Here is a 25,244-nt window from a genome sequence, read left to right on the forward strand (position 1 = left end):
TTTCATTATAAAGCTGACAACTGTTGCTGCTATTTTCAAAGTCTGGAATGTTACCTCTTCTTCCTCTTCTATCAAAATCCAATATCCTTTAAAGTTCAGCTCAAAGGGCTACATCTCCTAGAAACTTTTCTCCGTTAGCATTTATCTCTGCATTCCCACTCTAAAAGCACCTTGTTTATTCCTTTAATCGCAGCATAATACAACTGTGCCTTGTATTAACTAGCTGATTACCTTTGGATCTCTCTCACTTATAAACTCTCTGAGAGTTATTTTATCTATGGACAACAACCTATTAGTCTCCGTCTTTAGACAACAACTAACTATAGTATAATGCTACGCAAGCTAGCAAAGACATTTTCTAATTGAATGAATAAAAGAATGTACCACAAGTTTCATCAAAGAATGAGAAAACACTGATATTATTATTCACTGAAGTAATTAAAACTATAAACTCATGAAACATAGTAAGTGGGCTAATAATTTTTTAGAGGAAAAGGTTCTGAGAGACATATTCCTAGGATATGGACAGGAAAGAGGCGATGCCACAAACCTCAAAGAAGTCATCTTGAATATAAGAAAGCAATCCATACAAAGGTTCAGTGACAGAATAAGAAAGATCTTTCTTCACCTTCACTCTCCAAGTGGAAACCTAAATATTTCCTACTGGCATGGACAGAATAGCCTGAAAACAGTGAAGAGAGGCTTAGCTCTTCTTTCCAAATCCTTAAAGAGATAAGTGATGACTAGCTGTGCTCTGGCTGCCCTCCCATCATGAAAGTAAGATAGCCAAGCAATTGAGAAGTCTCAACTCACTCAACTAGACATAATGCTTTAGCTCGAAAGAAATGGAAAACTCCATGCCTGCCCACAACCTTCATCTCATAGAAAAGGTAAATCCACTATTCAGCTTTAAAATACACATTCAAAAAGTTTAGTATGTTTCACAATGACGATTCTGTCCATTTTCAACAATAAAATAGACAACTAGAATTTTACAAATTGGGGAAAGACTAAAACCAAAGTGAAATCGTGAATAATTATAATTATTGTATTGTAATGATTATCTGTATAAACTGTAAATTTTAATTTCTTGAGGGTGGAAAACAATTACATAAATCTTTGAATGTCTCATGTCTAATATAACACCTGGCACATAGAAAGTTGTCAATGTTTGTTGAATAAATGCAAACGAGTGAACTGAAAAAAAAAAGCCTATATATTTATTTTGTTTTAAATGCCATATATTAAACCAATACATATGCTGTAGCTTTGATATTAACTGAATATTCAGATAAGTGAGTCTAAACATATCACAGATCAGGAGTTTCCAATCTGAAGCTCAAAGGAAGCAGGGAATGAATCTTTGATATTGTATGTTTAAGTCTTTACACATGTATATGTATCTTTCTAGAGCAGGTTCTACAGAGCTGTCATCATACTTTCATAACATAAAGGTTGAAGACTACAAAACAGTCAAATGTCTAAAGATGCATTATCAATTGTAAAAAATTAAAAATATAATTAAATATTATACACAATTTATGTTACACCTGATGTTTTCATCTTTGATGAATCAGAAAAGCTCCTGGATTATATGGAGTAACAAAGAGTCATTAATCATTCAGTATTTAATAAATGCTTTTTCAATCATTTAAATGTAGAAAATGTGGGAATTTATTATTATACTTTGTGAAATTAAAAGATACTAGCTATATCATCATTAATAGGCAACCAATATTACTCATGCAAAACAAAAATATTCAAAAAATTATGCGACATGACATTAATACAAAAGTGGTTAAGACATTTTCATAAGTGAAAATAGCATTTTTACAAAACCAAAACTAGTAATCCAGAGTTAGCTAGAACATTTAACAAAACAGGAAAAGATAAAGTCCTGGGGTTCTATATCCTAGTACTCTAACCTAAAAACCAGAAGTAAGTAAAATAGGTAGGAGCTCTCAGAAATCCAATGTTGTAGATACAATGTTAATAATTTGATTATACTGCTCAGGAAGGAGCTGCAACAGGTGTCCTTTTTCTAAGAAATTGAATACAAGAAGTCCACTTCTAGAAACACTGTAACATCCAAAACTGGTCAGTTTAACCAAGATTTTTTTTCTGATATTGAGAATTTTTGATGGAAGGTGAGGTATGAAAATAATTTCACAACATAAAGCATTCCTGAGGAAAGCTTGCAAGCCATAGGTGATGGGCCATACCACACAGCACAAAAAGGCTGAGACCTCTAGGGCCTCAAAGGTGGAGAGAGAATGGAAAAAGGAGAGGTAAACAATAAAAACAGATGATATGAATACTCTGACTATTCTCTCCCTTCCTCTGGGCTCAAATATTAGGAAGAATAAGCACAAACAAGAGTTCTCCCTACTCATCCCATTTGCTCTGTGAGCGGGGATTATATTAACCAAGTAAGCATCACTATACACTGTTAACAGGTCTGGATGGAAATGATTTATGGCCTGCCTCCATCCACCTTACTTAGTAAGAACAGACAATAAGAACAGAGTAAAGGTGTCTCAAGTTTAAAGTAAGTATTAAGCTATTTCTTAAAATCTGAGACAAAGCTAAAAATAAATTCCTTTACACGTGTTATCTAAGAAAATATGCCCAATGTTATCTGTACAAGATGAAACACCGCATACCTAGCTCTCTAAATCCAGCTCTGTAAAGTGAAAGTAACTGTAAGGCTTTCACAGGAGCTAACTGCTACAAATCTCAAAATCCCAAGAAGGTGACAATTACCTTGTCTTCCTACATGAAAGAGGCCATATTATGTACCCCAATGAGTGATTATCAAAATCAATTTTGATGATACAATGATCTTTTAATACATGTTGTTCTCATTATCCCTGATATATTCTTGGTTTTCATGACATCTTATCACAAATGAGTAAGAGACTGAGTATCTGTAGTCCTTTTAACACAGGATTGATAAGACTTCTGCAAAAGCTGCAACTGCCCTGAGACTGAATACAAAGCTTAGGAAATAAAGCTTGTGCAATGCTTTAAAACAAGATGGCAATGTGCCACAGGTCATGTGTAATCATTATCACAGAGGAGGAAAGTCTTCAAGAAAAGCTCCAGCCAAGTAGTAAGGATGCAAAATTGCACCAAATTGCCTCTAATGCACTGAATTGAACATTTATAAAGTGAATTTTAATGAAAAATTCTGGCTGATGATATAGAATTTTTTTCCACCTACCTAAGTTTGAGTTGCATAAAAGTAACTTTCCTCCACATAACTATTTTGTACATTAAGATGTAATATTTAGGTTGTAGCCATGTATTTGTGAAATAAGGTTGCTTTATATCATACAAAAGAGGCACAGCTGTGGGTTATTCCTGTACATTTATTCTAGTACTTCTCAGTGGTAATACTAATGAAGGTGATCCTTTCCTGAACACAAAAATCAGAGCTTTCTGTCTGACTCTCCTGCAGCATGTTGAAGGATGAACTCTATCAAACAGAAATAAAAATGTAAGTGTAACTAAAATGAAAAGACAGATAGTCTGCAAATGCTACTATCTTGCTATTATCTTGCTTGTAAAGATATCGCCCTATATCTTCAGACATATTTTAGAGTTTCAATGAATATATTCAGAAAAAATTGATGACATTCATTTTAACTTAGTATCTCAGAAGAAACAGAAATATAGGGACTGGATATCTGAGAGACATATAAGATGCATAGAATATATAATAAACATATTATTATATAGTTTCCCAGTGCTTTCATTATATACACGTGAATTAATAACACTGTCAGAAGAAAATGATTATGCTATATAAAATTAATGTTGAGTCATCACAGCTGTTTTAAAAACAGCTAACTTTTTATTTTCTAATTTCATTTCATGTTATTTTTTAACATAATATACTTGCTGATTAATTTACTGTAAACTTTTAATGATAAGCAATTGCAACACACCAAGTGCAAAAAATTTTTTAAATTATATCTTGTACCAAGTTAGAGGAACATTATTACCAATATGTCGCTTATTCCTACATTTGGCAGGCCAATGAAAGCCAGCGGGATAACACTCACCATTGGAAGAGGATCACAGTAACAGAATTCTCAGAACGAGCAATGTAAAATTCAGGGGGGAAAATTCAATGAGAAGAAACTACAAAAGTGAAAGTATGTATGTGTATTTTGAATGGTATGATGGGGTATGGAATGTACTTTGCAAAAAGGTAAAGTTGAATGAAAATATTTGAGAAATTCAAACAAAAATTTCTCTGCTTCAACCTTAGGGTTTTTTTGCCCTCCTGCTAAAACAACAGAAATCAGGGTTTTCAATAAAACATCCCTTTGGGCTCTTCAAATTTAGTTACCTTCTATTTCAAAGCTTCTTATCTCTAGATTTAATAGGCTTCACATAATCATTTTCACATAAACTAAGTTGTACCTACACATTAACAAAATATTCGGACCACATGAAAATAAAATTTTCCTCCATCCAACAAAGCAAGGAGTAAACTTAGAGGCCATTTCATAATAAAATTTACATATGTAATTTAATTAGGGCTTCCCAGGTAGCTCAGTAAAGAATCTGTCTACAATGCAGGAGACATGGGTTCGATCCTTGGGTCAGGAAGGTCCCCTGAGGAGGAAATGGAAACCCACCCCAGTATTCTCACCTAGGAAATCCCATGAACAGAGGAGCCTGGCAGACTACAGTCCATGGAGTCACAAAAGAGTCAGATACAACTTAGTGACTGAACAACAATTTAATAAATTAAATCTTTAAAGAATATTAACTCACTAGGAACATCTTAGTGTTCTCAGCTTGAGCCACAGCAGTTAGCAGACACACGGTATATAAAGAAAATGTTTCCTTACTACTACCCGTTTCATATTTTTACATCTTAAAATATGGCTACATCTTAAAACTGACAGTAAAGTATAGCTTTTATTAATAACACATAAAACAATGATGCGTTTTACAAACTGTTGTTTAAAATTAGACTTAACAGAGTAATAAATGTGAAATTTAATGCTGAACTGAATTAAACCAAGATGAAAGTGCACTGTCTGTTAAATACATTAACTCTCAGAAAACTGAAATTCAGGCTTTTTGAACACATTATTTTACATTAGTCTGTTTAAAAGTTTGCACTTTTATATAGAATAGATTCAGTTCAGTTCAGTTCCTCAGTCGTGTTTGATTCTTTGCGACCCCATGAACCGCAGCACGCCAGGCCTCCCTGTCCATCACTAACTCCTGGATTCCACTCAAACCCATATCCATTGAGTCGGTGATGCCATCCAACCATCTCATCCTCTGTTGTCCCCTTCTCTTCCTGCCCTCAATCTTTCCCAGCATTACGGTTTTTATCAAATGAGTCAGCTCTTTGCATCAGGTAGCCAAAGCACTGGAGTTTCAGCTTCAACATCAGTCCTTCCAATGAACACCCAGGACTGATCTCCTTTAGGATGGACTGGTTGGATGTCCTTGCAGTCCAAAGGACTCTCAAGAGTCTTCTCCAACACCACAGATCAAAAGCATCAATTCTTTGGTGCTCAGCTTTCTTCACAGTCCAACTCTCACACCCATACATGACCACTGGAAAAACCATAGCCTTGATTAGACAGACTTTTGTTGGCAAAGTAATGTCTCTGCTTTTTTAATATGCTGTCTAGGTTGGTCATAACTTTCCTTCCAAGGAGTAAGCGTCTTTTAATTTCATGGCTACAATCACCATCTGCAGTGATTTTGGAGTCCAAAAAATAAAGCCTGACACTGTTTCCACTGTTTCCCCATCTATTTCCCATGAAGTGATGGGACCAGATGCCATGATCTTCGTTTTCTGAATGTTGAGCTTTACGCCAACATTTTCACTCTCCTCTTTCACTTTCATCAAGAGGCTTTTTAGTTCTTCTTTGCTTTCTGCCATAAGGGTGGTATCATCTGCATATCTGAGGTTATTGATATTTCTCCCAGCAATCTTGATTCCAGCTTGTGCTTATTTCAGCCCAGTGTTTCTCATGGTGTACTCTGCATATAAGTTAAATAAGCAGGGTGACAATATATAGCCTTGAGGTACTCCTTTTCCTATTTTGATCCAGTGGATGTTGGCAATTTGATCTCTGGTTGCTCTGCCTTTTCTAACACCAGCTTGAACATCTGGAAGTTCGTGGTTCATGCATTGCTGAAGCCTGGCTTGGAGAATTTGAGCATTACTTTACTAGAGTGTGAGATGAGTGCAATTGTGTGGTAGTTTGAGAATTCTTTGGCATTGCCTTTCTTTGGGATTGGAATGAAAACTGACCTTTTCCAGTCCTGTGGCCACTGCTAAGAATAGGTTATATCTTTTCAATTAACTTTAAAAACAACCCAAGTCTTTTGAATAGGGCGTTTAACCCTTTTACATTTAAAGAAGAACTTACTCTTGCCATTTTGCTAATTCTTTTCTGACTTGTAGCTCTTTTGATCCCTGTTTCCTCTTATGATCTTCCTTTGTATTTCATTGATTTTTTTTTTTTTTGTCATTAGATAAGGTCTGATTCCTTTCCCATTTTCTTTTGAGTACCATCCATAGATATTTTCTTTTTGGTTAACTCAAAATTTACATAAGACATTTTACAGTTAAAACTGTCTCAAGCTGATAAAAAATAAACTATCACACATAAAAACGCTACACTTTTACTCTTCCCAACACATACTCTATATCACTGACATTACAACATTACAATGTTATCCTTTTATATTGTGTACCCACTAACATGTATTTACAGGTGGTCCTTTTTTATACATTTGTTATTTAACTTCTATACCAGAATTAAAATGATTTACAAATCATCATTACAGTATTACAGTATTCTGTAATTGGCTATACATTTACTTTTTCTATCTTATTCTTTCATATATACTTTCATATCTGTCATGTTACTGTTTAGCATCCTTTTAATTTCTTTATTCTTTAGAACCTAAAGACAACACATATTTTATAAATAAAACTGGCCAAAAAAATCTGCATCAGTATTGTTTGACAATGACAAATCAGAATTGAGCCTGTTAGGCTTAGAGTACCGAAGGAGCTGTGTTGAAACCAATAAAGCAGATTCAGTCCATTAAAATCTTCACCCAATACCTACCAGTTCCTCTGCTTAAGTACGGAGGTTTAAAGAACTTCACGACACCATAGACATTCACAATCATGCCACCTTTAAGTTGATTCAGGGGTGTATATACATAATGTGTGGCTGGAGCCTAAAGAAAGACAGTGAATATATCAATATTATTAAGTATTTATTTAGATTTTAGAATCATGTTATGATCAATTTGTAAGTTAATAAATTGATCTGCATCTATTTCTTTGTGTCTGAAAAGAGATGGCTTAAAAAAAAGGGAAATGCACAGCTTATGAAGGTTACCGTATAAACTAGTTTTTCTTATAAATATCTTTGATTATTAATGTTGCAATCTGTATACAACTTTAAAAAAAAAAGCAGTTTAAGAGATTTTAGTTCTAGTTTTTAACCTTAACTAGAATCACTTCAAAACTTATGGCATATATTTGTTTTTCTTATACTGCTATGAAGATTTTACTAAGGCCTAAATAAAGACAAATTTGAATATAAATGATACAAAGACATTAAAATGGTAATAAAAGAAGAAAATATATGAAATAACTGTACATAAGTTTGGAAATAAAAGGGGAAGTGATTTACAGGGGTTAGGTAAACCATTTCTTAAAATCAGCAATAAAACAATAACCTAGGAGACCTCCCTGGGATGGAAGGCGGCTTTACCAATAGCTCTCCTCCACATCTGTAATGCCCCTAAGGAACAGGTTGGTCTTAGTCCTCATGAGATGCTATATGGGAGACCTTTTGTTTATGTCAGTCACCTCTTCCTAGGTTCAGAGGCTCAGACCTTCCAGTTTTATACCATGGCCATTGTGTACTTCCAACAAGATATACACTTGTGGGGTGTCAACTAGGGCCCAAAAGATTCTAAACAGCTACCATTATATGCTCCAGGGACTCAAGTCCTGATTAAAGTCTGCAAAGATGGGTCCGAAAAGCTCAACTCCAGCCCACATGGAAGGGCCCCTACGCTGTAATACTTTCTACCCCAGCAGCAGTCAAGGTACTCAGACACGACTCCTGGATTCACTACTCATGAGTCAAGCCGTGGAAAAAAACAGAAGAGGACACTCAATATACCTGTGAGCCCCTGGGAGATCTCAGACACCTATTCAGGACTACAGATGAGTGTCATACCAATGAACACCCCCAAAATTAAGTTTCCGGGGATAAGGTTTCTCAGAACAGTTCTAAAGAGCAAACACAGCTTGGCAGGGAATGTACTCCAAAATAGACATGAGATAGATCTCCTGATCCCTGAACAAGGAGGGGCTTGAGTCATCTTGAATGAGACATGTTGTTTCTGGGTAAATACCTCCAGGTAAGATAATAAAGTAATGCTCAAAATTCTCCAAGCCAGGCTTCAGCAATGCATGAACCATGAACTTCCAGATGCTCAAGCTGGTTTTAGAAAAGGCAGAGCAACCAGAGATCAAATTGCCAACATCCGCTGGATCATTGAAAAAGCAAGAGAGTTCCAGAAAAACATCTATTTCTGCTTTACTGACTATGCCAAAGCCTTTGACTGTGGATCACAATAAACTGTGGAAAATTCTGAAAGAGATGGGAATATCAGACCACCTGACCTGCCTCTTGAGAAACCTATATGCAGATTAGGAAGCAACAGTTAGAACTGGACATGGAACAACAGACTGGTTCCAAATAGGAAAAGGAGTACGTCAAGGCTGCATATTGTCACCCTGCTTATTTAACTTCTATGCAGAGTACATCACGAGAAAACGCTGGGCTGGAATAAGCATAAGCTGGAATCAAGATTGCTGGGAGAAATATCAATAACCTCAGATATGCAGATGATACCACCTTTATGGCAGAAAGTGAAGAGGAACTAAAAAGCCTCTTGATGAAAGTGAAAGAGGAGAGTGAAAAAGTTGGCTTAAAGCTCAACATTCAGAAAACTAAGATCATGGCATCTGGTTCCATCACTTCATAGTGATGGGGAATAGATGGGAAACAGTGGGAATAGTGTCAGACTTTATGTTTTTGGAGTCCAAAATCACTGCAGATGGTGATTGTAACCATGAAATTAAAAGACGCTTACTCCTTGGAAGCAAAGTTATGACCAACCTAGATAGTATATTGAGAAGAAGAGATATTACTTTGCCAACAAAGGTCCATCTAGTCAAGGCTATGGTTTTTCCAGTGGTCATGTACGGATGTGAGAATTGGACTGTGAAGAAAGCTGAGCACCAAAGAATTGATGCTTTTGAACTGTGGTGTTGGGGGAGACTCTTGAGAGTCCTTGGACTGCAAGGAGATCCAACCAGTCCATCCTAAAGGAGATCAGTTTTGGATGTTCACTGGAAGGACTGATGCTGAGGCTGAAACTCCAATACTTCGGCCACCTCATGCGAAGAGTTGACTCATTGGAAAGACCCTGATGCTGGAAGGGATTAGGGGCAGGAGGAGAAGGGGTCGACAGATGATGATGGCATCACTGACTCGATGGACATGTGTGTGAGTGAACTCTGGGAGTTGGTGATGGACAGGGAGGCCTGGCGTGCCGTGATTCATGAGGTCGCAAAGAGTCGGACACGACTGAGCGAGTGAACTGAACTGAAGTTAAAGAAAGTCTTACAGTCCTCAAAAAAAAAAATTCAGATCCTACAGGATCTCAAAGAATGAGCAGAAGAATTCTAGGGGTCGCTACAATCTCTCTTTGGGGGATCCTTCTCCTGGTGATGGGAAATTTGGAGTTGGCTAATACCCGTATTAATCACTGTTATCACCATATTGATGGTGCTTATGATTGCTCCATGTAGTATCAATTGTCTAACCCGTTTTGTCTCTGCCCAGGTCAACAAGCTACAACATTCAGTGCCAGTTCAACAAGGATACATAAAACTAGAGCTGACCACTGAAAATATCACTCACCCTTAGATGGACACTGCTATAAGGACTCTGAGGCTTGAGACTAGCAAGAGGGGAGGCCCAATGCCCCTCCCCATCCCAGTTCAGCAGGAAGTAGCCAGAGAGACCTCAACGCCCCTATTCCCAAAGAATTGGGCCTCCCATCTTGAGTCTCTTGAGGGAGGAATGTTAGGTAGTTAGAATAGGAAAACAGAATCCAGAATGGTGGTGGCTAACTGAGAAAGAAAGGAAAAAGCCCAGAAAAATAGAACAAAGGAAGGCCTGAGGAGTGGAGTGAGAACCTCAGGTGAAACAAACAGCCCTCCTGGCTAGCCCAATTTACATAGGGCAGGTTCAGGGGGAGGAGAAAAGAAAAACAAATAAAATGAGGAGCCAAAATTGAGACTCTCTCTCTCTTCTCTGTGCTTCTTTTGGGTTGGCCCGCCCTCATGCCTCGAGGATGTATTTTCCTTTGTTTGCCAAATAAAACTGAGCTGTAACCAAGCAGTAACACTGAGCTGTAATAACACTTGTCCGTCCATTGCTTCAAATTTTTGCTGCGGCAAGACAGAACTGAGGAAATTACAAACACTATTAGTCAAACAATCCTGAAAAGGGCTCAGTCACTTGGCTCTGTCACCCACCAATCTCACTCCCAACTGAAATAAGGTTACCTATCATACTAACAGTTACAATTTTTTAAATCTAATCAAAATGAATTGGTTTTTTCAAGAAGGCTCAGGTCAAACACAAGAAGGACAGAGCTAGCTTAGAAATCTCATCAAACCATGATAAAAAAAATGAAAGAAAAATAATGGTCAGCATATAGGACAGGAAGACCTGAGAGGAGCTCAGCTCCCAAAACAACTGGATCAAATAAATTATCTTAAGAAACATCTCCCTAATGTAGAGATGAAGAGGAAGGGCAGCACAGCTCAAAGACCCTAACCATTATGGTCTTCCAAATAATATACTTGTTAATTCACAACTAGCAATAAACTTCTTGACAGTAATTTGGTTCTCAATGTAAGTAAAACATATGTATATGTGTGTATAGCAGCTAAATTATATGCTAATATTTCAGAATACCTGAGCTTCCTGAAAAACCATTTTTCCTAAGTTCAGAGGCTTTCATTTACTTCTGCCTTATTTACAGGTGCATGGATGAATCAAATATTTGAACTTGACCTATTTATAATGATTTTAAAAATAGTAATATCAGAGTTAATTGATATTTTTAAAAAAGTATAATCCTCTTATTGGTTATTGTTTCCCTAAATAACAAATTTATATTATACTATTATGGTAGTATTCAGAATTTAAAGCCTATACCCTGAAGTTACTGTTAACTAGAAACAAAGTTGACGAACTCTGTCCAATAGAAAGTAAAGGTTTAAGAACAGGTAGAACATAAACTTTATATTAAACTTTATCAACATATTACCTTCATTCTAGTTTCACTCAGCTACAAGTAGTTTACTTGAAAAAATGGGAACCTTTTCATTGCTATGAGATAACAATATTTTTAAAATATTGAAAAAATGATTGTAAAAGAAAAGCAAAATATGTCACAAGTGTAAAAAACTTCTTTACTGAAAATTACATAATTTATCAAATCACAGTTTAGTGCATAATAATCAGTTTTAAACATAAGCTGATGAAAAGCAAAAGAAATGACTGCTTAAGATTTAGAAGTAGCAAAAATCCTAGTGTCTTCACACAATAAAACTTTTTTTCCACTTTAATTTTCTTATATACATAACTTTTGCAAAAATATATGCAAATATTCCAGGTAATAGACAAACCAAATATTAATTATTATGCAAATATATAACTAAAATGTAATATCATTGTGTATTAAAAAAGCAGAGATTATGTTTTCCCATTGTACTGATACTATTTCAAACTTTATAGCTAGCTATAAAGTTGCCTGAATACATATTTGTATGTATATATAGGTATGTGTTTGTGGGAGGGTGTACATTTCTAAATTAAAATGAACATCATCTTACCAAAGACATTGATTCTGTAGAACAATCTCTTACAGATTTAACATAAACCTGAAAAAAACAAGAGGATTTATTTGTATCCAAACATGTGCAATGTGATTACAGATGTTTACTGTATTAAACCTACAATCTTAATTTAAAATATTAAAGTTCACTAGAATGGCATAAAGCTTACAAATGAACAGTGACAGTTACAAAATTGTCTAAGCTAAGCTTCAGTTTAAATTCATTAATTTTAATATCATACGACCACATTGGTCTATATAATACCCTGTTCAGATAAACAGAATACAACAAAACAGGTAGATGTTGGCCTGCAGGCACATGGCTTGACCCAATTTTGCCTCTCTGCCTGACAGCCTTGACCAAACAGGTAGTCTTCAACTGTGCGTGTGTATGTGTGTATGTGTGTGTGTATGGCGGTGGCAGTGGGGGCGGGGGGGCGGTGAAGAGAGAGGGAGAGGATGAACACCTTTGTGTGTGTGTGTGTATGTATGGGGTGGGGGGTAAAGAGAGAGGGAGAGGATGATCATAAAGAATGAAACAGGAGGAAATATCAACCAGGAGAAATATCAACAACCTCAGATATGCAGATGATACCACTCTAGTGGCAGAAAGCAAAGAGAAACTAAAGCCCTGCTTCTGCTGCTGCTGCTAAGTCGCTTCAGTCATGTCCAACTCTGTGTGACCCCATAGATGGCAGCCCACCAGGCTCCTCCATCCCTGGGATTCTCCAGGCAAGAACACTGGAGTGGGTTGCCATTTCCTTCTCCAATGCATGAAAGTGAAAAGTGAAAGTGAAGTCACTCAGTTGTGTCCGACTTTTAGCAACCCCATGGACTGCAGCCTACCAGGCTCCTCCATCCATGGGATTTTACAGGCAAGAGAACTGGAGTGGGGTGCCATTGCCGCTAGGTAAGGATAAAAGTGGAAAGTGAAAAAGCTAGATTGAAACTCAAAATTCAAAAAACTAAGATCATGGCATCTGGTCCCATCACTTGATGGCAAATATTAGGTTGGTGCAAAAGTAATTGCAGTTTTGCATTGCTGAATTTTGCTGTTTGATACTGGAATACGTTATTAAATAAATGTGTTTAATGTGCATTTTTAACTGTGGTTTTGCTAATGACTTATTATTTGGTATTTATATTTATTTTAGAATATAGAAATAATGTTAGACAAAAAGCAAAATTCAAGCAACTTTTTTATTCGAGTTCAAAATGGGTCACAAAACAGAGGAGACAACTTTCAACATCAACAACACATTTGGCCTAGGAACTGCTAACTGCTAACATACAGTGCAATATGTTAGCAGTGGTTCAGTAAGTTTTGCAAAGGAGACAAGAGCCTTGAAGATGAGAAGCATAGAGGCTAGTGGTCAGAAGTTGACAACTGAGAGCAATCATAGAAGCTGATCCTCTTATAACTACACAAGAAGTTGTCAAAGAACTCAATGTTGTTCATGCTAGTCATTTGGCCTTTGAAGTAAATTGGAAAGGTGAAAAAGATCAATAAGGGGTGCCTCATGAGCTGAATGAAAAATCAAAAAGATCATTGTTTTGAAGTGTCATTTTCTCTTATTTGACAAAATAACAATGAACCATGTTTTAACTGGTTTGTGACGTGTAATGAAAAGTGGATTTTATATGACGACTGGTGATGAGCAGCTCTGTGATTGGACCAAGAAACTCCAAAGCACTTACCACAGCCAAACTTGCACCAAAAAAAGGTCGTGGTCACTGGTGGTCTGCTGCTGGTCTGATCCACTACAGCTTTCTGAATCCCAGCAAAACCATTACAACTGAGAAGTATGTTCAGCCAATCCATGAGATGCATGAAAAATTGCAAAGCCTACAGCCAGCGCTGCTCAACAGAAAGGTTCCAATTCTTCTCCACAATACCTGACTGCACCAACACTTCAAAAGTTGAACAAACTTTTGTTTGTTCAACAAACAAAACAAAGCTATGAAGCTTTGCCTCATCTGCCATATCCAACTGACTACCACTTCTTCAAGCATCTCGGCAACTTTTTGCAGGAAAACGCTTCCACAATGTTGTTGTTCAACAACAAACAAAGCTATGAAGCTTTGCCTCATCTGCCATATCCAACTGACTACCACTTCTTCAAGCATCTCAACAATTTTTTGCAGGAAAACGCTTCCACAATGAGCAGGAAGCAGAAAATGCTTTCCAAGAGTTCATCTAATCCTGAAGCACAGATTTTTATGCTACAGGAATAAAGAGACTTATTTCTTATTGGCAAAAATATGTTGATTGTAATTATTCCTATTTTGATTAATAAAGATGTGTTTGAGTCTAGTTATTATGATTTAAAATTCACAGTCCAAAACTGCAATTACTTTTGAACCAATCTAATAGAAGGGGAAAAAGTGGAAGTAGTGACAGATCTTATTTTCTTGGGCTACAAAATCACTGCGGATGGTGACTGTAGCCACAAAATTAAAAGATGCTTGCTCCTTGGAAGGAAAGCTATGACAAACCTAGATAGTGTATTAAAAAGCAGAGACATCACTTTGCCAACAGAGGTCTGTTCAGTCAAAGCTATGGTTTTACCAGCAGTCATATATGGATGTGAGAATTAGACCATAAAAAAGGTTGAGCACCAAAGAATTGATGATTTTGAACTGTGGTGCTGGAGAAGACTGTCCAGAGTCCCTTGGATAGCAAGGACATCAAACCAGGTAATCCTAAAGGAAATCAACCCTGAATATTCATTGGAAAAGTTGATACTGAAGCTGTAATCACCTGATGTGAAGATCAGGAAACTCACTGGAAAAGATCTTGATTCCGGGAAAGATTGAAGGCAAAAGAAGGGGGCAAACTCTGGGGGACACTAGAGAAAGGAGGAGACTGGAGTGCTGCAGTCCATAGGGTCGCAAAGAGTTGGACAAGATTTAGCGACTGAACAACAATAACAGGAGGAAATCAGTTTTATCTAAAAAGGGGCATCTGATTAATTTAAGGCAACATCAAGCAGACCATCAAAAGAGGATGACAGTACAATTGCAAAGAATAGGATCAGGTTTAAAGTGCCTGTGAAGTTTTAAGAATTTCATTAACAAATTACTTATCTTTACGGGATATTATGTTTAGAAATGACATCATTCTAATGTTTAGAAATGACGTCATTCTCATGTTTAGAAATGGCGTCATTCTCATGTTTAGAAATGGTGTCATTCTAATGTTTAGAATGGCGTCATTCTAAACATAAAGCTAAGAAAAAGATTTCTATTTTCTAAACTTAAAATATTTAATTATAATAATTCAGTCAGACAAAATAGTTTATCTGCAGATGTACAGAAATACTTCTATTCCATCACTTTAGCTCATTAAAATCATAAAATGATTAGACTAAAAAAGTTGCACACTTACATAAACAGTTGATTTGAAGTTCTCAGATGCTTTCAAAAATAAGCAATGTTTACCATCTCTGCTTGGAGATGAAGATGCTGACAAAACAACAAATCCAGCCACTGCAATGGTGTCCTATATAGAATAAAATAATTTAAAACCATCAATATAACATAATTCTGAAAGCCACATAGATTTTGATTTTTATTACTATGTAAAAGAGGAAATCATTTCTGTAAAATGGAAAACATGTTTCCCTAAACTTACTTAATGTTTTCTGACTCTAAGATTTAGAATACCATCTCCTACAAAAATGGGTATCCGTAATGTAGGCATAGACAAGTACAATGCCTCTCTTAATGGACCAGGAAAACACTAATTAAATCACGTAGAGATTTTTATTTATCAAATAGAGCAACAAAAATGAATGTTTATCTCACTTTATGTGCATAAACTTACATAAATAAACACAATGAAGAGATAGTGATGAGCCAACAGTACTAAGAATGGATATTAAATGAAACTAAATCGCAAGAAAGACTACATGGAGAAGCACATGTCATTAGTGCAAAAACTCCATACTGTTATAAAACAAACCTGTATAAAGATACAAGGTAGAAGACATTAATAAGAAACTTCCATTTATATACTAATAAGAACAAAGATATTTTCTTTCCACTCAGGTTTATAATAGTAATAAGTCAATCTAGATTTATTCCTATCTCGTTTTTTAGTTAAATCTCCCTGTTTTATTTCCCAAATAGTGGAACATCCATATTTAATGAATTTTGTCTTGCTCTATTATAAAAATATATGTATATATTTTCTTACCTTACTCTTCTAATTTTAACACCAAAACCTTAAGATATATAGAAATCCTTGAGCATTAGGCAATTTCCTTCAATAATTTTAATCTCTACCAAAAAGAAGTCTTCTGCATTACTGATTTTTTATTTGCAAGAGTATAGTGTCAATTCCCAGGATTCTCTATTTAGATCCATTAACTGGGCCATGAGCACCTTGAAGACAAAGCGGTGTCTTATTCTGCTTTGTATTTAGAGGGCTTGGCACAAAGTAGGCCCTCCATAAACTATCCATGAATCAAAGGAAGGAACATAAAATGTCTTTCTAAAATCTCTGGCTCTATCTAGATATTTTAGCTGTGCAAATTTCTCCATCTTATTTTCTTCAGGTGAGACTGCAAACATAATTGTGTCTGTGCTGCTAATGCTATAGTTAAATGGGAGAAAATTTTCCTTCCCACTGAAGATTTCCCATTATCCTGTTTTAGGGAGCTCTAAAGGTTCCTTCAGGAATAAATTACTTTTATAACTAAAAAATATGAAATTCTTTCCAATGTACCTAAGAACAGTATACTCTGATTTAAATGAAAACTTAATATTTTAGTCAAAGATGTGAAGTTGTTTAATCAAACTAACACAAGAAAATAAACAGAAGTAGGGAAGTCACTGGTTTGTCAGTTCTATATTCTCTTCAAAATGCAAAAAATAACCTATCTCATGTTATTTTCTATTTTACTTTAAAATGTCTTAAACATAAAGATATATACTAAATGAAAATGTTAGGGGTAGAGATGCACATTTTTCTATTTTTCTGGGTAAACTTAACTTTTACAGAATAACAAATATTTCTTTTACAATGGCAAAAAATTTTAAATAAAGAGATAAATTACTAAAAGCAGGACACACTGCTACTGCTAAGTCGCTTCATTCGTGTCTGACTCTGTGTGACCCCATAGATGGCAGCCCACCAGGCTCCTCTGTCCCTGGGATTCTCCAGGCAAGAACACAGGAGTGGGTTGCCATTTCCTTCTCCAATGCATGAAAAGTGAAAAGTAAAAGTGAAGTCGCTCAGTCGTGTCCGACTCTTCGCGACCTCATGGACTGCAGCCTACCAGGCTTCTCCGTCCATGGGATTTTCCAGGCAAGAGTACTGGAGTGGGGTGCCATTGCCTTCTCCGTATTCATAATAAAACTTTTTCCAAGTGTGTTCTATTTTAACATTAGCAACACAACTCAAAAAAGTTACAACTTTTCCTCTAGCATATAATCAACAAAATGGAAATAACCAAAAATAATCTAAGAAAGGAAAAATAACATGTCTAATTTATTATACTTTTTTAATTTTACTTTTAATTTTCATTGGAGTATAGTTGATTGACAATGTGTTAGTTTCAAGTGTACAGCAAAGTTCATCTGTTATACATATACATATATCCCCTCTTTTTGGACTATTTTGCCATATATCACATTAGAGAGTGCTGAGTAGTGCTGTGCTATAGAGTAGGTCCTTACAGTTATCTATTTTACATACAGTAATGTGTATATGTCCATCCCAATCTCCCAATTTATCCCTCCCCAATATGTATATATATATTTATATTATAAATGTGTGTGTCATGTGTTCAGTCGCTTTAGTCGTGTCAGACTCTTTACGACCCATAGACTGTAACACACCAATCTCCTCTGTCCATGGGATTCTCCAGGCAAGATACTGGAGCGGGTTGCCATTCCCTCTTTCAGGAGATCCTCCCAGGATCAAACCCACATCTTCTGAATTGCAGACAGATTCTTTACTGCTGAGCCACCCGGGAAGCCCTATAAACATGAATTTGTGTTTAATTTACACATATAAATTGCACTGAAGGGGCTGGGTGATCTCATCCTAACTGAATTTGCCTGTTTTATCTCCAGTTACTGCCATTCAATACTACATAAATCATATTCTCTTAAATATCTAGTGCTTTTCCACATATCTTTTTGGAATATTCTGAGCCCCCACTAATAATAAATAGCATTTTTCTCTTCTGCACATATCTGATCCTAACTATCTTTGAAAATCTAGGCTGTAAATGTTTCTTCCCTGTGAGGTTTATCTTAGATTGTACCCCAAAGAAGGGAGAAGGAAAAATAATTCTTCCTTCTTCTAAACTCTCCTATACATCATTTTAATATTTTTTGTATTGTGTTATTTATAAACTTTCTTAATATTTTTACTGCCCTTAAAACTCTGTCAGATCCTTGGGACGAAGAATGTCTTATCCATATGGGTGTCTCATACAAGTGACTGGTGGAAGCTGCTGTTCATAATCAGTGGTCAATAAATATGTGCTGAATAAATTAATCAGTACTGGTAAAAACAGAAATATTGAACTTCACAAAGAGAAAAATAAGTGGCCTAGGATTCATATTTAATGATTTATTAATCATAATGGCTCTCAAATTAATTCAAATACACAGAGGATAAGAAAGATAAACATATAATAGGCTGTTTTAGTTTGTATAAACATTCACTAGACTAAGTTGAAAATGAGATTTAATATACATTGTTCTAAGTTTCTGAGAAAAGCATACTGAAGCCATTCAAACAAGAATGGGAAATACACAGTTTAGTAGTGAGACTAAATATTCTGATATATCAGAGTGGGTGCCTATCTCAGTCTACTGAAACCAGAAATAGGAAATCAGCCTGAGAAGCATAACCGTGCTACTAAAAATGATAAGGTTTTAATCGCTATCTTTGCATCAATGTTATAAAAGTGAAAAAACATGAAATGACATCTTTGAACGAACTCAGAATACTCAGGAATCACAAGGGGGTCATTTCCCTTTTGTTACAGTGCCTTAGACTGAGTCCTTGTCACTAAACAATTTTTAGTTTAGCCAAAAGAAATATTTCTACCACAAATTAGTCTCTGAGATAATGAAATCAGGACACATCTTTTTAACATAAGTGTTCTTTAAAAGTGAACAATTAAAAAGAAAAAAAAAATCAGGCAACTTACTTGCATATAAACAAACATGGTTTTTACATGCTATTATTTCCTAATGATGAACACAATCAGTGGTGCAATAGGAAGCAAATCAATAGATATCAAAAATGTAAATCACAAAACTAGTATATTAATTTGCTAATTTTAATGGATAATACATTAAAATTTCTCATGACTGAGCAGGAAAAGGGCAGAGAAAATATGAAGCAACTGATAATCCAAAAAGAAAAATTTATCTGACTTTACCAAGCACTAAAGTAATTTTTACTATACGGAACTTGCAAATATTGTTAGGTTATTACACCTTAGAACACTGCTAAAGAGTGAAAGGGTACAGGGAAAAGTCAGGCACCTGATATCACTGATAGTACAGTGACTGACAGAAAATATTTCTCTAACATAAGAAATGTATTTCATGGGTATTACTAGCATCTATTGTATTGTGTAACACCAAGGACATAATTGGAAGTAATACATGCAATATTAGCATGAAAACCAAAATCTTTAAGTGGTCTCAAATCGTTTTATGATCTGATACCCCCACCACAGTCCAACAGTCATATTTTGTGTGACTAACTATGGAATTCTGCCTTCCCATAATTCCTTAGCATTCCAGGGTCCTCATGCAGGGATGATCTACTCTCCTAGTACCCCTGTGCTCATTCTTCCTGAGATTTTTCTTATTCTGTTACTCAATCTTCTCAGTACACATCACATCTGGATAAAATAATTAATTACATAATAGTTGTTTAATTCCACTTTTCTCCACTGAAAATTACTGCATGATGGCAAGGTTCATAACTGTCTTAATCAGTTAAGATTTTTCAGACATCAAGCACAGAAGACAAAAAACATTCAACAAATCTTCAGACAACTCAATGAACACTGAAACATATGAATATACACATGAAACATACACACATATTATACAAAATAAACCTCCATTAAATCTTAACATAAACTATACAACTACCACAAAACTTACTTCATAGAAACCTGGCATTTTAGAATTGCAAAGGACCTTAGAAATCATATAATCAAGTATATCTTCACTTTTCAGATAAGAAAATAAGGGCCAGAGAGGATAAATGAGCAGTCTGTGGTCACATACAGCTAATTATAGTAGAACAAGACAAGAATCCAGATCTCTGATTTCCAGGTACTACTCTACCTGCCCTTTCAAAACTAAATCTTACAGGGGTGGGAAGAAAATATATTAACAAACGTCTATAATTTTGTCAGTTTTGTGGTAAGATCTTTGAAAAAAAATTTTTAAGTACTTTGAAAAAGTTGTATTTTATATCTACATATTAATGTTAAAACTTTCTTTAAACGAAAGCTAAAACTGAAAAAAATGCCTCAGATGAATGGAGTTTCAATCAGAGCATTCGTACTCTTGCAAAATGTGCCATTAATCTAGCAAAGATGTTTTAGGACTGCTGTACTTAAACACAGAGCTAAGCTTAAGAAAACAAGTGACGAAGAATGGTATAAGAACTGCAGTATAAAGTTCATCCTTTTATGCAAAAAGTTTTACCTTTGATTTGCAACAATCTTTACCCTAGACACTAAAAACTCTAAAATAAATAGCCTAATTAGACCTCTTAGATGATGAGCATTCATGATTTTAAATGCAGAAAGAATTTAAACTAAATTGTGACCTCAGTCTTCTCACCATTATATTTTAAAAAGGAGAAACTTTGACTTACCATTATCAATATCCTGTTACCAGACAAGTACTAATTAGTTGTATGCTACCACTGCTGAATCACTTCAGTCGTGTCCAGCTCTCTGCGACCCCATAGACGGCAGCCCACCAGGATGCCCCATCCCTGGGATTCTCCAGGCAAGAACACTGGAGTGGGTTGCCATTTCCTTCTCCAACACATGAAAGTGAAAAGTGAAAGTGAAGTCATGTCTGACCCTCAGCGACCCCATGGACTGCAGCCTTCCAGGCTCCTCCATCCATGGGATTTTCCAGGCAAGAGTACTGGAGGGGGGTGCCATTGCCTTCTCCGAATTAGTTGTGTAGTTCTCTCATATTTTAATGAATACCTACTTAAAATTTATTTCAATAGCAGAAAACACCTTTCATATCAGTTAGGAAAAATACTAATATCTAATATATCACACATGTTTTATAGAATGCACACATGCTAATTTATTTTATTATAAACTTTTTATATTGCTTTTCAAACAAGAATAAATATAAGAATTTTAAAGATAAAGATAAAAATGTATTTAAAATATAAGCAAATAGATCCCTAATATTCAATACCATGTATTTTTTAAAACACTTCTCTAAGATGTTCAAGATATGTTGTGAAATAAAGCAATTTACAAAACATGGATAGTATGATGTCATTTGATAACGCACATATATGAGTTTACATATACATATATATACACATACATATGTAAGTATACATATATACATATATATATAACACTGGAAGGATACCAAAAAAATGGCATAGCAGTGGTATTATCTAATAATGGGAGTAAGTGATGGGAGTGAAACTTTCCCTGTTAAACACCTACTAAGTATTCTCACTTTCATTCCCCTCTCTCCCTCCCTCTCATCATTTCTGAAGAATATCTTTCTTAAAAAAAGGCATGATTTGGTGTCTTTATGAAACACTGAATTCTTAGTAATTCAGAATTGTCATCATAAATATTAATTATTTAAACAAAGCTGAAATAAAGTCATGCCTTTAAGGGCAAGAATAATAATAAGGAATAACAGTAACAGGCCTTTACTGGAGCCACTCATAGAAGTGCCTCATTAAAATAGCTATACAGAGATACTGATTTTTACCCTAACTAAACAACCTCAAGCAGATTTGATTGTGTGTGTCATACACTAGCCTTATAAACTTTTATTTCCTAGTCCACTTTCCTGATAAGGCTGTCAGGTAGTACATTTTTTTTTTTAGTATACCTGCCTCCAAAACTTCACAGTATACCAACTGTTAAAACTGTATCACAATCAAACATTTTTAAATTGCATCAAAAGTCACTCTGGTTACTATTGTGAGAGAAACAGCCTAATGAACTATCCTAGGAGATTTATAACATGAACTGCATGGCAACTATTTGCTTTCCTCAAGTTTTAAAGTAAGATTTTAAGATACACCACTGATTGAATAACAGCTGTTCACTGAGGAAATAATAAATGACTACATTCTTTTTTTTGTTCCAATTAAAAATTAAGGAAAAAAATTAACTGATTTACCACTTCTTCACAGAAACTTAGCAAGAAGAGAACATAGGCAAAACATTCTCTGACACAAATAGTAGCAATGTTTTCTCACGTCAGTCTCCAAACTCCAAACACAAAACACATATACAACTAATCAATTCTATGTCAAGTCAACAAGTGCCTTATTAGTTTTCGTCTTTACAGTTTCTGAATTACTGTTAAGCTCTCACTGATTCCTCTACCTTAAATCTCTTCCTGGTAGAAGAAAATAAATTGAAAAATAATATGGGAGATAATCAGGGAAACTGGAACAGACTTGATATTATATATATATAAATTATTGTAGGCATAATGATGAAATTGTGCTTATGCATGTATACAAATACATAGGAAAAGAGAAATATACACAGATGTGTGTGTGTGTGTGTGTGTGTGTGTGTGTGTGTGTATACATGACTGCGCTGATGATGTCATGATTTATAAAAGCTGATGTTAACATTTCAGTAGTATAATTATATTGTGTATGTATTCATTTGTGTATACACATAAACACATACATACATATACATATATACATAATTTAAGGACGCTTTCTCTTTTATATGCTGAAATTTTAAGGGTTTAAATTATATAACTCCTGCTATTTGCCTCAAAATAATCTGTGGCAGTAAAATGAGTAGATGAAATGGATGAAATAAGAGCCTAAATACTGATTACTACTGAAGTTAGATGTTCAGAATATGGACAGTCATTATTCAATTCTTACCACTTATACATATGTTTGAAATTTTTCATAATAAAAATTTTAAAGACTAACAGATAAAATGTTCCACTAAAAACTCTGTGCCTACTGTTTGATGCTTTTCCCCAAATCCTCCAGGCAGATTCATCCTCAGTTTATTGAGGTTGCTACTCCAGTTCTATTATAGTCACCACCATTAAATGATTTCCAATAGACTAGAGAGAGTGGACACCATAAGGTCAAGCACTGTGTCTTATTCATTTTGGTTTCTTTAGAGCCTAGCACAAAGTCAAGCAAAATGTCAGCCCTTAATAAATGTTTACTGAACCTAAATGAATGTAAATGAAAAAAGAGACAGAGTACAGACAATCTCATCTGACTTTGTTGTTCTGCATTGTTTTTCCCTGTATCATTTACTTGTTAGTAACAACCATAAATCAACCATATATCTAATATTTCTGTAGCATCATTTTAGAAGTACTTTCTAATACTAAACAATTTATCTGGAGACATCTATGACTCAGTAATTTTTATAGCTATATGCTTCAATATTAGTTAATTGCCAAAACTGGTTCTGCAAATATCCAGAGGATCACTAATTAACATCAAAGATATCATATGATTCTTATTAAAAAACAATTTTAAATCATTTTAATACACATGCAGAAAAAAAATCTGTATTATACACCAGAGTGGTTAATTTCTGTAGATGTGCTGTCCAATACAGTAAAAACTAACCATATGTGGCTATTTATTTAAAATGATACAAAGTTCAGTTCCTCAAGCCATATTTTAAGTGCACATTGGCCAAATAAGATAAGTAGCTACCATATTGAGAACACAGATCTAGAACATTTACAGCATAGCAAACAGATCTATTGGATGGTAGAACTGTTTTTGGTGTGTCTATCTTGTACCCTACGACATTTCTAAATTCATATATATTAGCCCTCTCAGCTTTTTTTTTTGGATTTTTAAAGATTTTATATATATTGGATCAGGTCATCTGAGAAGACTTGTTCAGTTGCTCAGTCATTTCTGTGACCCCATAGACTGCAGCACGCCAGGCTTCCCTATTCTTCATTCTCTCCCTGAGTTTGCTCAAGCTCATGTTCATTGAGTCAAGGATGCCATACAACCATCTTATCCTCTATCACCCTCTTCTCTTGCCCTCAATCTTTCCCAGCATCAGGGTCTTTTCCAATTAGTTGGCTCTTCACATCAGGTAGCTGAAGTACTGAAGCTTCAGCATCAATCCTTGCAATCAATATTCAGAGTTGATTTCCTATAGGATTGATTGGTGTGATCTCCTTGCTGTTCAAAGGACTCTCAAGAGTCTTCTCCAGCACCACAGTTTTAAAGCATCAATTCTTCAGCGCTCAGCCTTCTTTATGGTCCAACTCTCACATCCATACATGACTAGTGAAAAACCATAGCTTTGATTATATGGACCTTTGTCAGCAAAGTGATGTCTCTGTTTTTTAATATGCTGTCTAGGTTTGTCATAGCTTTTACTCCAAGGAGCAAGCATCTTTTTTAATTTCATCGCTGCAGTCAGTGTCTGCAGTAATTTTCAAGCCCAAGAAAATAAAGTCAGTCACTGTTTCCATTGCTTCCCCATTCTATTTGCCATGAAATGATGGGACCAGATGTCATGGTCTTCATTTTTTGAATATTTAGTTTTAATCCAGCTTTTTCACTCTCCTCTTTCACCTCCATCAAAATGTTCTTTAGTCCTCTTCGCTTTCTGCCATTAGAGTGGTGTCATCTGCATATCTGAGGTTACTGATATTTCTCATGGTAATCTTGATTCCAGCTTGTGCTTCATCCAGCCTGGCATTTCACATGATGTAACAGAAGTTAACTAAACAGGGTGACAATATACAGCCTTAACATACTCCTTTCCCAATTTGGAACCAGTTTGTTGTTCCACTTCTGGTTCTAACTATTGATTATTGACCTGCATAAAGATTTCTCAGGAGGCAGGTGAAGTGATCTGGTTTTCTCCTCTCTTTAAGAATTTTCCAGTTTGTTGTGATCCACACAATCAAAGGCTTTAGCACAGTCAATGAAGCAGATGTGTTTCTGGAATATCCTTGCTTTTTCTATGATCCAATGGATGTTGGCAATTTGATCTCTGGTT

The 25,244-nt window shown here is 35.3% G+C and overlaps 1 protein-coding gene across 11 annotated transcripts in view; it reads right to left on the minus strand.

Moving 5' to 3' along the window:
• The window catches only part of POT1 (protection of telomeres 1), a 98,026-nt gene that overhangs the window by 63,477 nt on the left and 9,305 nt on the right, over positions 1-25,244 (minus strand). For 10 of the 11 annotated variants that reach the window (XM_061414590.1, XM_061414592.1, XM_061414587.1 and 7 more), the window contains 3 exons: positions 15,386-15,499; positions 11,996-12,043; positions 7,122-7,236 (listed from right to left, as the gene is read on the minus strand). In XM_061414590.1, coding sequence (XP_061270574.1) covers positions 7,122-7,236; positions 11,996-12,043; positions 15,386-15,499 — 277 coding nt within the window. The remainder of the gene's footprint in view (positions 1-7,121; positions 7,237-11,995; positions 12,044-15,385; positions 15,500-25,244) is intronic. The other variant, XM_061414593.1, reaches the window with a different exon arrangement.

Source organism: Bos javanicus, chromosome 4, assembly GCF_032452875.1.
Source record: "Bos javanicus breed banteng chromosome 4, ARS-OSU_banteng_1.0, whole genome shotgun sequence".
NCBI lineage: Eukaryota > Metazoa > Chordata > Mammalia > Artiodactyla > Bovidae > Bos > Bos javanicus.